At 42.1% G+C, this 14251-nt stretch overlaps 1 protein-coding gene across 1 annotated transcript in view; it reads left to right on the top strand.

Annotated features, from left to right (window-relative positions):
* MAP4K4 (mitogen-activated protein kinase kinase kinase kinase 4) overlaps positions 1–14251 on the top strand; it is a 163860-nt gene that overhangs the window by 129500 nt on the left and 20109 nt on the right. The window contains 10 exon segments of the mRNA XM_031056161.1: positions 1–114; positions 3335–3496; positions 6663–6769; positions 7685–7810; positions 7812–7825; positions 8531–8628; positions 9427–9602; positions 9993–10113; positions 13845–14003; position 14198. The exon segment at positions 1–114 is cut by the window's left edge and continues 22 nt beyond it. Of these exon segments, the coding sequence (XP_030912021.1) occupies positions 1–114; positions 3335–3496; positions 6663–6769; positions 7685–7810; positions 7812–7825; positions 8531–8628; positions 9427–9602; positions 9993–10113; positions 13845–14003; position 14198 (1078 nt within the window).

Raw genomic sequence — 14251 nt, 5'->3', positions numbered from 1 at the left:
CAGCAGCAGCAACAGCAGCAGCAGCAACAGCAGCAGCAGCAAGAAAGAAATAAACAAAGCTATCATACCCCTGAGCCAAAATCCCACTATGAACCTGCTGAAAGAGCACGTGAGGTAAGTCCTGCTAGTGAACAAGAGTCTGCTAACTGCTCCTCTGCCTGCTGCCATCAGCATGACTGCAGTTCTGCTACACCAAAGCACCACTCATAAGGAGCAGGATATTTTAACTGTTGGTTACTGGTTTTCAAGCCCTAGGGCAATTTCTGAATACTTCTGCTGCAGTCACTGGAGTTCAGACTTTTTGAGGTGTAAAAGTTGGAAAGAAGGTCTGGAAGGCTGCAGAATAAGGGGGGCTTGGTTTTGGAAGTATCATGTCAGGAAGTTGTATCTGTGCTTCTTCAGACATGTTTTCTTAGGAAATGTTGGTGATTTGAAATTGAGAGGCAGTTGAAAAGCACAAACCTATGATGGATGTTAATACTCAGCACATGTGTACACATTTGGTGTTTTGACTTACACTTTTCAAAATTTCCTTCTCACGAGCACAAACCTGAATTTCATTAGTTTCATTTTTGAAATGTTAAGTATTCACTGCTGAGATCATGTCCCACTCTTTTGAAACTATGGTGCTGCCTTCTTGGACTTCAGGCACTTACGTGATCTGAAGTGCTGTGTCTTTCAGTGTGTCTTCAGTGGTCCATGAGTAACATTGGTGAGCAAGTGAACACCTCTTTGATGTATATTTGGCTTTCTTTCAGTGATCTTATTCTTCTGTTTCCCTTAAGCACCATACTGCCCACAAACCACCAGACTGGGCAATGTTAGTCAAAGCTCTTAATGGCATTCATCAGCTGCATGTGGGAACTAGGTAAATACATTTTGGAACAAGAACAGAAAATATATTTAGGCCTGCTAAACATGATAAAATAGCTCTCGGTTCAGCTTCATCCAGCAGTGCCTCTTAGTCTTTGAAGTACTATTGTTTGGGCTTGGTGGATGCAAACTCATTTTATTCTAGATGCTGTTGTCCAGGTTCTTAATAAACTATGTTTGTCCTTTCTCATCCATTCTGCTTGATGGTTGAAGTATCTGATGTGTCTTTCTTACTTGGAAGAAGTTCAGACTTGTCTGGTATGTGATGGTGCAGACATGGAACCAGCCCTCTTGTCCTTGTTGCATGCTCTTGGCCCACCTCAGTGAAAGCATCGCCAGTCTGGCACTTCTGTCCAGCCTGAATGCTGGCTGGGATTTGGAGGATACAGAACTGTGTCTGCTTCATTTTCCTTTCAGAGCTGAAAAGGAGAGAAAAAGATTCAAGTATTCCATCCTTTAGGAGAGCTACTGACTCAGTTGTTTTTCCTGTTGTAGTCTTTCTTTTGTGATTGCTCTAGCCCGAAAGAGTAAAGACAGAAAAATTGATTAGTAGTCAGATCTTCCCAGAGATCATTGTGTAATAGTCTTTTTAAAAAGTGTGATAGAAGTACAGCCATAACGTGTTGATACCTGGCAGTGGGAATGGCACCATTTAATCCAGCAGCAGGCATTAACTCTGACATCACGCTTTACATAAAACAGTGAATTGGAATGAGTGTTCTGTGCCTCATACTCTCAGCCATACTGCTCTCTAGAAAAAGTGTCCACATACAGAGATGCTGACATTGGGATGGTAAGGTGAAGTGGACTGGCCTTCCTGACTGGCAAAGTTTAATGGTGATTAGTTTTGTTTCCTCATTACAGTAGCAGTGAGGATGTAAGAAAAAGGAATTCTAAGATTGGCTTTGGGAAACAGCAGGGAGCTTAGAACTTAATATCACTTCCAGGTCCAGACAGTCAGATGACTGGAATAGGACCTGTTTCTGTCCAGGAATGCACTCTATCTCCTTGCCACTTGTCTGGTTTGAGGACATGTCGCTCATGCAGTTCATGTGCTTTGTAGAATAAACTTCCTATCATCTACAGCTAGAGATGTGAAAACCTGTTGCTTCAGACAGAAAGACTTGAGGCTTTTCCTTACTCTATTCATAACAAGGAGTCTGGCCTGTTTTTTAGACTTTAAAGAATGCCTCTATGAAGTTGAACACAGTGGTGAAAATGATTGCATGGTGAAGATGCTTGCCTCCATTATTGTTATACTCTTCCCAAGACATTGTGTTTTTGTGTAGACCTTAACAGAAGCTTGTCTGCTTGTCCCTATAGGCACCCTGGTACTATCCTCAAATCTTGGAATGCAGGGGCAGGTTGGGTTTGTAGAGGAGCCCACCTGAGGCGAGGAGTCTGGAAACTTGCCTGTCTTCTGGAAGCCAGTCTCTCCAGACCATCACTCCTAGGGAGCATTAGGAAATCATCCCAATACTGGTTTTGTGCTCTGGGCACAAGGGCTAAAGCAAATTAAATCATCCCAAGCTTCCAGTTTGATCTTTGGTACTTTGATAAAATACTGGGAGTTTAACATTCCTCAGAGGCAGCTTACTTGGCACATGCTGACTTGGTTCTAGCAACAGACTTTCTTAGGAAATGAGAAGCTGTTCCCTTTCTGCCTGTAGCCTCCCTCCATCTCTTGTCCTTCATACCTCTCACTTTGTTGTCAGTGTTGTGGCCTTGAAAGAGCTGATGTTTCTGCATGGGGACCTTGCTTGATGGTCTTCTGAGGACTGAGCACATTCTGATTTAGTCTTCCCCTCAGCAGGCTCTTGAGGTTAACATAAGCAATTCTACACCTTCCTGAGAACAGGAAACAAACTGATGTGACTGTCCTCTACAGCCTTTGAGTTTGTGCTGAGTATTTGATAAGAGAGAGGATGAGAAGTTCTACACTTTTGTGCCTAAAACTGAAGAGACTCCAGTATTACCTGGTAGAGAAACATCTCCTGTCTCTTCTTCTGTTGCTGAAGAGAGAAGCACAGGAAAGCAGATAATCCAAAACCATTGTTTGCATAAGGTGGGCCACTAAAGTAAGGGATAGCAGTGGGAAATACTTTTACATTGTAAAGTTTTTTCTGTTTAGGTATATCCTTTTTATTATCTGTGAGGAAAGTACTGATGGATAATTAGTCTAGGCAGAAAGAAGGCCCATAATGGTCTTTCATCATATCTCACATCTTGCTACCTCCTGGATCTCCTCTCTTCCTAGTATGGATTATCCATATTGGCCTGCTTGGAGCTTTGGTGTAGTTCATTCAGTGAACTTGCTGGCAAAAGTGGTAGGGAAAAATCCTGCCAAACCCCAAGTGTATTTGCTTTCTTTGTAGTAAAGAAAAGGTGGTACTCCCCTTTGTATTTCTACTGTAATTGGTTTTACTGACTCAAGGCTTAACCTCCATTTATTTTGGCTTAGGTGGAGGAGAGATTTAGAAAAACTAATCAGGGCTCCCCTGAAGCACAGTCTAAACAGATGGGCAAAGTGTTGGAGCCACCAGTGCCTTCAAGATCAGAGTCCTTTTCCAATGGAAACTCAGAACCTGCTCAGCCTGCCCTGCAGAGGCCAATGGAGCCCCAGGTAAGTGCCCAGGAAAATCCTGGTGAGCCTGCAGGGAATGCAGAAGTCCTAACATGTTTCCTTCAGATTTGCAGATCTTTGCACTTAAAAAGCCTTTTGTAAAGGGTAGTACTATTACACAAAACAGCTTATTCTGTAGATATGCTCTTTGTCTATTTTTGCTTATTTTATTGATAAACTGATGGATTTGTGGGTTTGGTGTGTTGCTTTGGTTTGGGTTTTTTCATGTTAGAGCTAGACTAGAACTGTTGTACCCCATAATTATCTGTGCAGCAGTGACACAGTGGGTTAAATGCTGGTGGCAGTTGCAGAGCATTTTGCAATTCAGAATTTGCTCTGTGTAAGGTTTTTACTACTAAAAAGGATGCTCAGGAAAAAAGTGCACTTGCTTGGTTTTTAAAATTCTTGCAGAAAAAAGCTAACTAAACAAGTGGTTTTTAGCAGTGTGAGCACTGTTTCAAAGAGTTTGCAAAACATGTCTAAGAAAAGCAAGTTTGTTGTCAGTAGGCCTGCAGTTGCTAAATAAAACTCTGTACCACCCCTGGAAAATCAAGAAGAGGTTGAAACCACTAAGCTGCATGATAGCCATTGTTTTTTTTTGTTTTCTAATCAAGAGCCTACAGATCTTGACACCTGATCTCATAGGAGTTATGGCACGAATTGAAAAAGTAACCTTTGTCTAAAAGTTAGACATAGCCCATGAATTCTGAGCAGTTTAGGTATGCTAAATTAAACTGTAGAGTTCTGCATTTAGTTCCTCTGTTTCCATGCAGAATTTTCATAAAGTCTGTTGATGACAGTGCAAGCTAAAACCATCCTTGATTGTGACTAGGTATTGCCACTCTTTTGGACAACAGGAGAATTTGAACAGACGGAAGAGTGGGAGAAATCAGGACAGAACTTCATCTCTTGCTCATTATTTCCTGGCTTTTATTCAAACCTCTATGACTATTTCAAAATATTGGACTTGTATCTTCATACTCTGTGCCAGTTACTTTTAAAGTCTGTGTCTTTCACTCTTATTAAGTATAATCAGGCTCTTCAACAGCTGTGTGTATTAAAATTGAGGAAATAATAATAACATAAAAACAAATACAGCCAGCCTACTGAAACTGGGATTGAAAGCAAAGTTTTGCTTAATCATTAGGAGTGAAAACAGCATGTTCCTTAGTTGTGACTTTTCCTCCTCCTTAGTTTCAGAAATTAACTCTGAAACACAGGCTTATGAACAAAGAGGAAGTAGGCTGAAGGGAATATGGATTTCACTGGAAATCCTAATGGAGTTTTAACTCCTTAGTCACTGTTATGCCTTCCTAGCATGTGTAATTGAATATGTGTGCATGTAAATGTGTGTGTGTACTTTGTGTATAAATATGTATATATGTACAGTATACGGTACATATATGGTGTAAGTATAATATGCATTGTACATATGTATACTATATACAATATATATTACGGTTTTTTATATATATATTGCAATAACTGTAAAGGAATAAAGGCTTTGTGTTATGGTCTTTCTCCAAAAGTTTCAAGCTGTATCCAGTCCCTGAATTTGTTAGGAAATGTAAATGTCTGTTGGTTTACCCAATTTACAGCATTCTTTAATTTTGTACATTGCTCCAATTGGATGTCCACTTCAAATTTCCCAGCCCACCATGAGACCTGGCCAAAGCCCACTGAAGACCAGGGAACAGAAAGTGACTTCTGTCTTGAGTGGCCTTTGAACTCAGGCTCATGGTGCAGATACTGGATCCCCTTTCCCTCTGGGCACCAGTGTACGTGTGTGTGGAGAGTGCATCACACAGAAATTGCATATGTGCTGTATTTTCAGTCTGTTACGTTCCTTGGGCGCTTGCCTTGCTTTTAAGTGCATCGATTCCACCCCACGCTTACCTAATGCCATAACCAATTTGTCTCTGCCTGCCCCACCTGCCTTTATTCTGTGTTAATTGGAAAGCCGGTTATACTGAGCGCATTGAATGTTTTATGTTTTGTTTTCTTGTAAGGTACAGTGGTCCCATCTGGCATCTCTCAAGAACAATGTTTCCCCTGTCTCGCGATCCCATTCCTTCAGTGACCCTTCTCCCAAATTTGCTCATCACCATCTTCGTTCCCAGGACCCATATCCACCTTCACGCAGTGAAGTGCTTAATCAGAGTTCTGACTCTAAGTCGGAGGTACCCGACCCCACCCAAAAGGCTTGGGCTAGATCAGACAGTGACGAGGTGCCTCCAAGGGTAAGGAGTAGAAAGACAGATGTGTGCTATTTTTTTATTATTAATTACAGTTTTCTTAAGGATGTGATGCCCTGGGCACTGGGAAGACTGTGCCCTTGTGCCAGCACTGGTAACAGTATTTTGGAAGGCAGTTCTTAAAGTAGGTATTCAGTCAATGGGTTAATGATAATCAACCTGAAGTACAATATTGAAGCTTCATATAAAATTGGTAATTATTTATAGAATGCAGCTATTTCAGAGAAACAATTTATTATGCAAAGTTAACAAATAATTACCATATTCAGGAGAGAATTCAAAATATCCCTGAGGTTATTGCTCAGAGTTAATATTCTTCTTCGTTGATTTGTAACCCAAACTATGAATCATACACTTATTTAAAATTGAGATGGATCTGAACAAAAAGGAAACATTCAATATATTTCTCCCTCCTCTTCCCCCTTCCATCCCCCCTCCCATCCACTGGGATTTGCTTCTTCTGAGTATATTCTTGCTCCCCCCCACCAGTCTTTGCCTTCTGCTGATCCATTCCTGGGCATTTGTTTGGTTCCCTTGAGCTTATTCTCCTGATTCTCATGCTGTTTCAGCAAATTGCTTTGTGCCTCCCCTGCTTCAGTCAAAATGCCATATTCTTTTCAGATGTCTCAGTAGTTGGGAGGGTAGCGGGGTGTGTACGTGTTCGTGTGATAACCATTAAACGCTATTTAATGTTAAAACTAAACGTCGAGTTCTATTCAAATTCTGAACAGCGTCACAGCTAAGGCTTTTGGCTTTGTGGGTGTTTGTTTACTGCTTTTGGTCATTGATGCTAGCTTGTACTTAGAACATGTTGTTAAGATCTTAAGAATATATTTTGTGGCAGGAGAAGTTTTATCTTCCTGTCCTGTCTGTCCTCTTCATGGGTTTAACAGAACCTTTTTTCTCCCAAGGTACCTGTGAGAACAACGTCCCGATCACCAGTCCTGTCCCGCCGTGATTCCCCACTGCAGGGCACTGGGCAGCAAAATAACCAAGCAGGTCAAAGGAATTCCACGAGGTTTGTAAGCCTATGTGTCCTTGCTTTTCTTGAATTGGAAGGAAAGGCATATGGAAAGCCAGGCATTTCCAGACAGCTTTTGGCAATGACTGTAGGATGTGAAAGGAAGATGGTGTTGCATCCCTTTTCAGTAATGATTGATTTCTCTTGATGTGGCACATGTGTCAACAAATACTGACAAAATTTCTTCTTTCCTCTTCTCATTTGAGTTGCCTACCCTGTAATTTTGGCAATAATTTCAAATACTCTTCAAATTTTGGAACAAATGTGGTTGTTTATCAATATCTTGCCTTTTGGTGCAACAGGTCAGCTTGGGCCTACCATGGGGATTACTGGCAGCAGGAGGGCTTGTAACATCTAAAGTGAAGAGAGCTCAGAAATTTTCTGGCCTCTTAGCCAGAACCAAATTTTAAGGGGGGGAAAAAGCCTCCCTGGGCTGTGACACGGAGCACCCAAGGTCAGGAAGGGGGAGGAGGGAGCTCAATAGAGCAACATGGGCAGGCCACCATGGAATTAGCTCCCTGGATAGGGGTGAGGGCATTCTGGTGTTCTTTTTGGTTTGTGTTTAGTGCCTAGGACACTTCTGACCCAATTTTAAACTTGCTGCATGCAGGCTGAGAGAATTGTCCACTTTAGGTTATATACATAAGAAAGACAGGTAGATAATTCTAAATAAAAAGAATAGCTTTTACCCACCTAAACTTTTTTTTTGACCATCATAAATACGGTAATAGTTATTTCAAAGGGAGCTACTGCCTGGGTTGTGAAGCATTACTGATGCCCTGATCTCAGCATTAAAGTGTTCTTTCAGTTGAGTTATTAGCAAAACACAGAGAGAGAGTGATATTTCAGTTTAGAGCTGGGAATCTGGGACTGAAGTGTGTGTGACAGAGTTTTTTTCCTCCCTTGATACAGCAATATAGAGCCTCGTCTGCTGTGGGAAAGGGTGGAGAAGCTTGTACCAAGGCCAGGCAGTGGCAGTTCTTCTGGCTCAAGCAACTCTGGCTCACAACCTGGCTCCCATCCTGGCTCTCAGAGCGGGGTTCAGGATGAGATGTTTGTCCTTCTCCTACCCTCTGTAACATTGTGTTTCTAATTTTATGAACCTGTGAAGCACTCAGTAATTACAGATGATAAGCCTCACAGGGAACTACCTTTGAGCGTGCAGTGTCAGGGTTGGGTCGGCTTCCTGTACCCTCTTGGCCATATGTCCTTGCTTGGGAAAGGCAGCAGGCACAGAAATCGTTGTCAAACTGTTTGTTTCATTGTTCTTGACTTCACATCCAGGCACTGCTGCACTTTCCTATGTGCAAACAGCTTGGTCTCCACACCCTCACAGCTCCCTCCCTTTCTCATGTGTGCAAGGGCACGTTTTGATACTTGTTGCCTGTCGCCTTGGTGGTTGTTGACAGCATGCAGACTGCCATGGATTGGTCTCAGCTGGACTGCGCTGGATGATGATGGAGGTTTTCCAGCTTGTGGCCACACTTGGCTCTTTGATTTAAAATTGTTGTGACCATTTACATTGGCTTCAGACATAGGTCAGTTGCACCTATACAAATCACAGCTTATGGTGTTTTTTGCATAGTCCTTAAGGGACAATGTCGTAGTGAACCAGTAAAACTTAGGTCTTGTAGTCAGACACCCCTAATAGTCACCTCACATCTCTTCCTCACTCCAGAGTGAAGTAAGAAAATGTATTTTAGCTCTCTGCTTAATCTGCTTTGTTCTGTGTTTCTTTTGGGGTCTTGGCACGTGCAGCATCATCCAAATCAGAGGGTTCGCCATCACAGCGCCATGAAAGTGCACCTAAAAAGCCTGAAGAGAAAAAGGAAGTCTTCAGACCTATCAAGCCTGCTGTAAGTTGTATCCACCTCCCCCGTGCTCCTTCTCTTTCAGGTAGATTCACAAAAAGTACACTGAGAGCTTCATTCACTGCCATTGGGGTGAACATCAGCTGGAGTTGATGTTGATCAGCTGGGTCTAGCAGCATGTTCTGTGCCATTGCCTGTGCACATCAGTACTGCAAACATTAGATTTTGCACTGCTTCTGGGATTGATTTCTGCTCTCTGGATTTCTTCCTTCCTAATCCGTGCCTTTCTCTCTTTCAATCTTGTGCTTCCTTCCTGGGGCTGGACCAATGATCGTGCATTTGACCTGAATGTGCCAATGCTGGGCTGAATGGTGCAGGGAGAAGTGGTAAGACCTTACATTTTTCCTACTTTCTGTGAAAGATTTCTGACATTTTCTACATCTGGCTGCTATTACAATTGATTACAGCTCTGCATCCAGTTATATCTTGGGAAACTCAGTGGGTTTTCACAATATTTCTATCTTTCCTTGCAACTTTCTTCAGTAGCCATATCTCTTATGATACTGCAGTTAGTCATAAATCAGGATAGTTGGGTTCAGAGTATGCACATTTTTCTATGATATGGCAAGACCCCCTTAGGTTGGCTTCTGGTGCTTGAATTTAAGAGAAACTGAGTTTTGGTAGCTGTTAGGACTGAGTAAGTCAAAGGAAACAGTACTGCTGGGGCAGTGGAAACACGGAAGTGAACAAACTTGGACACTAATCCTGTGGGTTTGTCTTGCAAACTCTTCTCTCTTGCTTGCAACATCAGTTTTGACATTTTTTCCTTCCCTCTCCCAACAGGATTTAACTGCACTGGCAAAGGAGCTGCGAGCAGTAGAGGATGTGCGACCTCCACATAAAGTAACAGATTACTCATCCTCGAGTGAGGAGTCAGGGACAACAGATGAGGAAGATGATGATATGGAACAAGAAGGAGCAGATGAATCTACTTCTGGACCAGATGATGTCCGAGCAGTGTTAGTCCCTCTAACAGTGTTTTGCATCTGTTTTGCCTTACAGGGGATTGAAGGAAAAGGACGTTAGCATTTTGGCTTGTATGTTAGTTCTTTCAGCTTGCTACAATCCATGAGCAAGACATAGCAGCCTCATATGTTCATATATTCAAACACTAAGGATAATCTTCTCAATATCTTTTCCCTCTTCTCCCTTCATTTGTTACAAACAAGAAACTGTTTAACAATATCTTGCCCTTTTTTTTGATAGAGAGGCTTTTCTAGGCAGCTTGTGTAAATATTCCACTCTGGCAACAATACAAATTAATTCTGAGTATGCTTTGATGCAGGGCAGTGACAGCCATGGCACTAGTGCTGTTATCTCACTCCAGTTATTTCTTGTCTAACAAATAGGTCAACGTTGAACTTGAGCAATGGTGAAACAGAGTCAGTAAAAACCATGATTGTCCATGATGATGTGGAGAGTGAACCTGCCTTGACTCCTTCTAAGGAGGGCACCTTAATTGTTCGACAGGTATTGCTTTTCCTTCCCTGTGCAGTGCTGGACCCTTTCTGTGCTCATTAACCCACTCGCTCATTCACCCATGCTGTTTCTACATTATATTTGTTGTTTGTATTATCAAGACGCAGCTATAGAGAATTTCAGATCAGCAAGATGTTTGATGCATGCAAAGAGGAGAGTAGCCCTTCACCCTTGCTTCTGTTTTGCATGCTTTCCGGTGACACTCATGGCAGCACCATGCAGAATATCTCAGTCTGTGCGAGAGAAGGGTAGAAAAGCTGCAGGTGTGTGGAGCAAGAACCTGGAGCAAAAACTTAGTTTTAGCACAGAACCAAATATGTGTTTCAGGAGTGAGGCTGGGAGGGAGCTGGGGTGGGAGCACTCAAGGTTTTTTAAAATTGTTTTGAACTTGTAGTTTAGGGCATACAGACCACACAGATAACATACACACACATGTACATGCAAATTCACACAACAGTTGGTGTGGGGGAGAAGGAAAATAGGTGGTAAGGCAGAGAATGTGGACAGAGTAGAGTGCTGTGTTGTTGCCTTTGATTCTGAAAATATTGCATTCTTGTGCCTCTGAAACATAATGGTTCCCTGTTTTTAAATGAGCTTGTGTGTTAATGAGCGTGCTAGCTTATAGGAGTTTCCTCAGTAATCACATTTCTGAGTTTCGCAACTGAATGTCAATTTCTTAATTGAGTCCTCTTGTTTGAAAATTAAGATTTCATGGTTATTGTTTTAAATAGTTAGCTGAAGGGATTCTCCAGAAAGTCCAAACTGCTTTCTGTATAGGGTCTAAGTTAGTTTTAAACAAAACAATAGGGAAAAAAATCCTCACCCCACCCCCAAAAATGTGCTTGTCCCTGTTGTGGTGTTGGACTTAGCAGTGCAGTTGCTGTTCTCTTAATTTATGGAACTGGCTGTGCAAGTCAACCACATGAACCAAACATTTGCCTGCTGGTGGGAATTTCATGAATTCTAGTAGCTCTGCCCACTTTCCCTTTCCATGTAGGCATCAAAGCACGGATTATAAGCTTATTTAAAAAAAATAAATTAAAAAAAAAAAGTGAAAAGGTAGGAAGTGAGAGAGAGAAGGAGAGAGGTTGTTAGGGATATAGACTTTTAAGCAGCACTTGAGCAAGACAAGTGTGCCTGTTTTTTCTACAGAGTACAGTTGACAAAAAGCGTGCCAGCCATCATGAGAGCAATGGCTTTGCCGGTCGCATTCACCTCTTGCCAGATCTCTTACAGCAAAGCCATTCCTCCTCCACTTCCTCCACCTCCTCCTCCCCATCCTCCAGCCAGCCGACACCCACCATGTCCCCACAGACACCCCAGGACAAGCTAACTACTAATGAGGTATGTCTTACACCACAGCTGGCTGCTTTCATAGGGTTATAGCAGCATTGCCTAGTAGCTAGTTTGCAAAGGAACTCCAGCCAATCTCCCCTGCTTTTTTTTTCTGTCACCTTTGTTCCCACCTCCCAAATAACACATTTCAGTTCTGTGTAAGAAGCCCTTAACTCTAGAGCAGTCCCACGCCAGACTTGCCAGTTTACTATTTTTGCTTCCTTTTAGTGAGTCATTAATTGCATGGCGTTCATTTTAAACTAAACTTGACTGCTGCATTTTCAAGCCAATACTCTTTTTAATTCTGTTTTATTCCGGGAGCAGGCTAATTGCAAGCAATGTGCCTCTTCAGAATTAGCAGTTAATTTTGGCTTTGTCAGTAAAGGCTGGACTAGTTTCTCCACACATATGAGGAGCTGCTTGTTGAAACTCACCCAGTGGGAGAGGAAGTGGCTGTGGAGGGATTTTGCTCACTAAAGCTTGCCATGGGCTGGGTGAACAAATCAGGTGTTGCCTGGGAGGGTTGTAAAAGCCTGAGGTATTGTTATTTTGGAATAATGAATGGGGGAAAATATTTGGATTTTTTTCCATGTATGTGTGTACTCTGAGAAGCAGCTGTGTAAAAATGACTGTTATCCACCAGCACTGATTATGTCCAGGTGGAGAAGGCTTTACCATGGGGGAAGCTCCCTCTTGCTGTCCTGGGCTGACCCCAGGACGGTGCCTTCCTTTACCGAGTGCAGGTGGGAAAGCCTGGTCCTTCACATGTGTGTTAACCCCTTGCAGCACAGGAGTTACACATGTACAAATGAACGAAGGGCTGTTCATTGCCCCTTACCAGCCCCAGCAGTGAGCGAGGAGCCTTGGACAGTGGCTCCACTCCTGGCTGGGTGGCCAGCCTGGCTTAAGGAGAGCCTCTGAAGCAGGCCATGCTACAGGGGAAGCGAAACTTGGTGAAAAGAACCTGCTGCTTCTCAGGGTAGAGGCCTGCCATGGAGGTGTGCAAGTGTTGGGATGAGGAGAGGTTGCAGTGAGCTGGGTAGATTTATGGCAATGCACATGCTTCCCACATAATCAAAAATGCTTCTTAACCGCATAGGTGGGTGGGAGGGAGAGTTTCCTCCTGGAAATTCATTTAGCTTTATACATAATTTCCAGCTGTGCTTCATTGTTCTTTGATCTTTCTAAAAGCACACTCTTGTAGGTTATAAAATTAGTTGATTGATCCAGAGATATGCTTGCTCATTACTTTGGTCTAAGCAATACGTAAGCAGGGTTCAGTTAACTCAGCTTGGGAAGTGGGGGCTGTTGCTGTGCCTGGTGATGAGGGAGCCTTTTGGTGTTGGGCTGTTTAGGGCAAGGATAAGCTCCAAAGACCCATTGCTATTTTTTTCTGTAGAGGCTAAGGAAGATCAGAGGTTGAAGGTTAGTTGATGCTGACCAAGTGTCTTGTAACAACGTTTGCATAAAACTGAGCAAAAACCCAGTACTGTTTAGTATAACTTACCACATGCACACTCTTTATATATACACACTTTTTTTTTCCACTTGTCCCATTCTGCTTCAGTATGATATGTTGTCACTATAATACTAAACTGGCAAGGGTTTTTAAGTTGTTCCATTTCCACTTTTAACAGTTCATTGTTTCACTCGTCTTCTTTCTTTCTTTATGTTTTTTCATGTTTAGACCTCATAACTCAACAAGCACCAGTGATTTTATCCACTACATATTCATAGTGTCATGTCACTGTTTGCTACACCTTCCACACTAATGAGCCCCTTTGTTCGATACAGGTTTAATATGTTGCTTTGTCAAATAAAGGTGGAAGAATCTGCTGCAGCTTTCTGGCAAGAGGCTCAGGCTAAACAAAGTAGGGAGAATGAACAGTAGCAAACATTGAAACATAGTCCATCATAGCAGTGAATGCTTGATCCCAGATGGTCCTGATTTTGTTGCACAAGCTAAGAGATCAAACTTCATAGTTTAATTAACTACCTCAGTTCAGGAGATGCTTCATAAATTCAAAAATTGTAGGTAGTGGGCAGCTTGCAGATAAAATAGCATACATACATGTAAGCAGATTTTCAAAAAGAGAGACATTCCCTCGCTTTGTGCCTGATTGTAGTGGTCTGTACTAAAAAGCTTCGCTAGCAGCTGAGTTTCAGGGATGACAATTCAGCTAATTGCATTTTGCTGTAACATGTGCAGTGTGCATATGTATCTAGCTCAGGTGTGGTGCCTGCAGTGCTTTGTGTATCTATAAAGGAGGTATAAAACCTTGGGGAGGCTCTGTAGCATAATTCCATAGCGACTTCAAAATGTTGGTGTTTGTTATCCATGCTTTTTATTGTCACTAATATTAATAAAGTTGAAATTTACATTGCAGACTCAGTCCGCTAGTAACACACTCCAGAAACACAAATCTTCCTCCTCCTTTACACCTTTTATAGACCCCAGATTACTACAGATTTCTCCATCTAGTGGGACAACTGTGACTTCTGTGGGTAAGTAAAGTAGCTGAAGACGACAATTAAAAAAGGGTTCAGTGACTTCAGTGGCTCTTTAAAGTACTTAAGAATGTTACCGTCATGCTTTTTATTTGTTTTGCAATGGATTACATAATTTACTTTCTTTTTCCATTTACATTTCTTACAAAAATTAGGACTCTCTCAGTGTTCTCAGTTACTGATTTGATTTGTATGATGTAAAAAATATATGTCCAGAATCTAGCACTTGAAGGGTATTACATGCATGTTACTTTTTTTTTTCTTTCAGTAGGATTTTCTAGTGAAG

The sequence above is a fragment of the Geospiza fortis genome, unplaced genomic scaffold (assembly GCF_000277835.1).
Source record: "Geospiza fortis unplaced genomic scaffold, GeoFor_1.0 scaffold192, whole genome shotgun sequence".
In the NCBI taxonomy this organism is placed as follows: domain Eukaryota; kingdom Metazoa; phylum Chordata; class Aves; order Passeriformes; family Thraupidae; genus Geospiza; species Geospiza fortis.
Note: the sequence above shows the minus strand (reverse complement) of the source record. Positions and strands in the feature narration are given on the sequence as shown.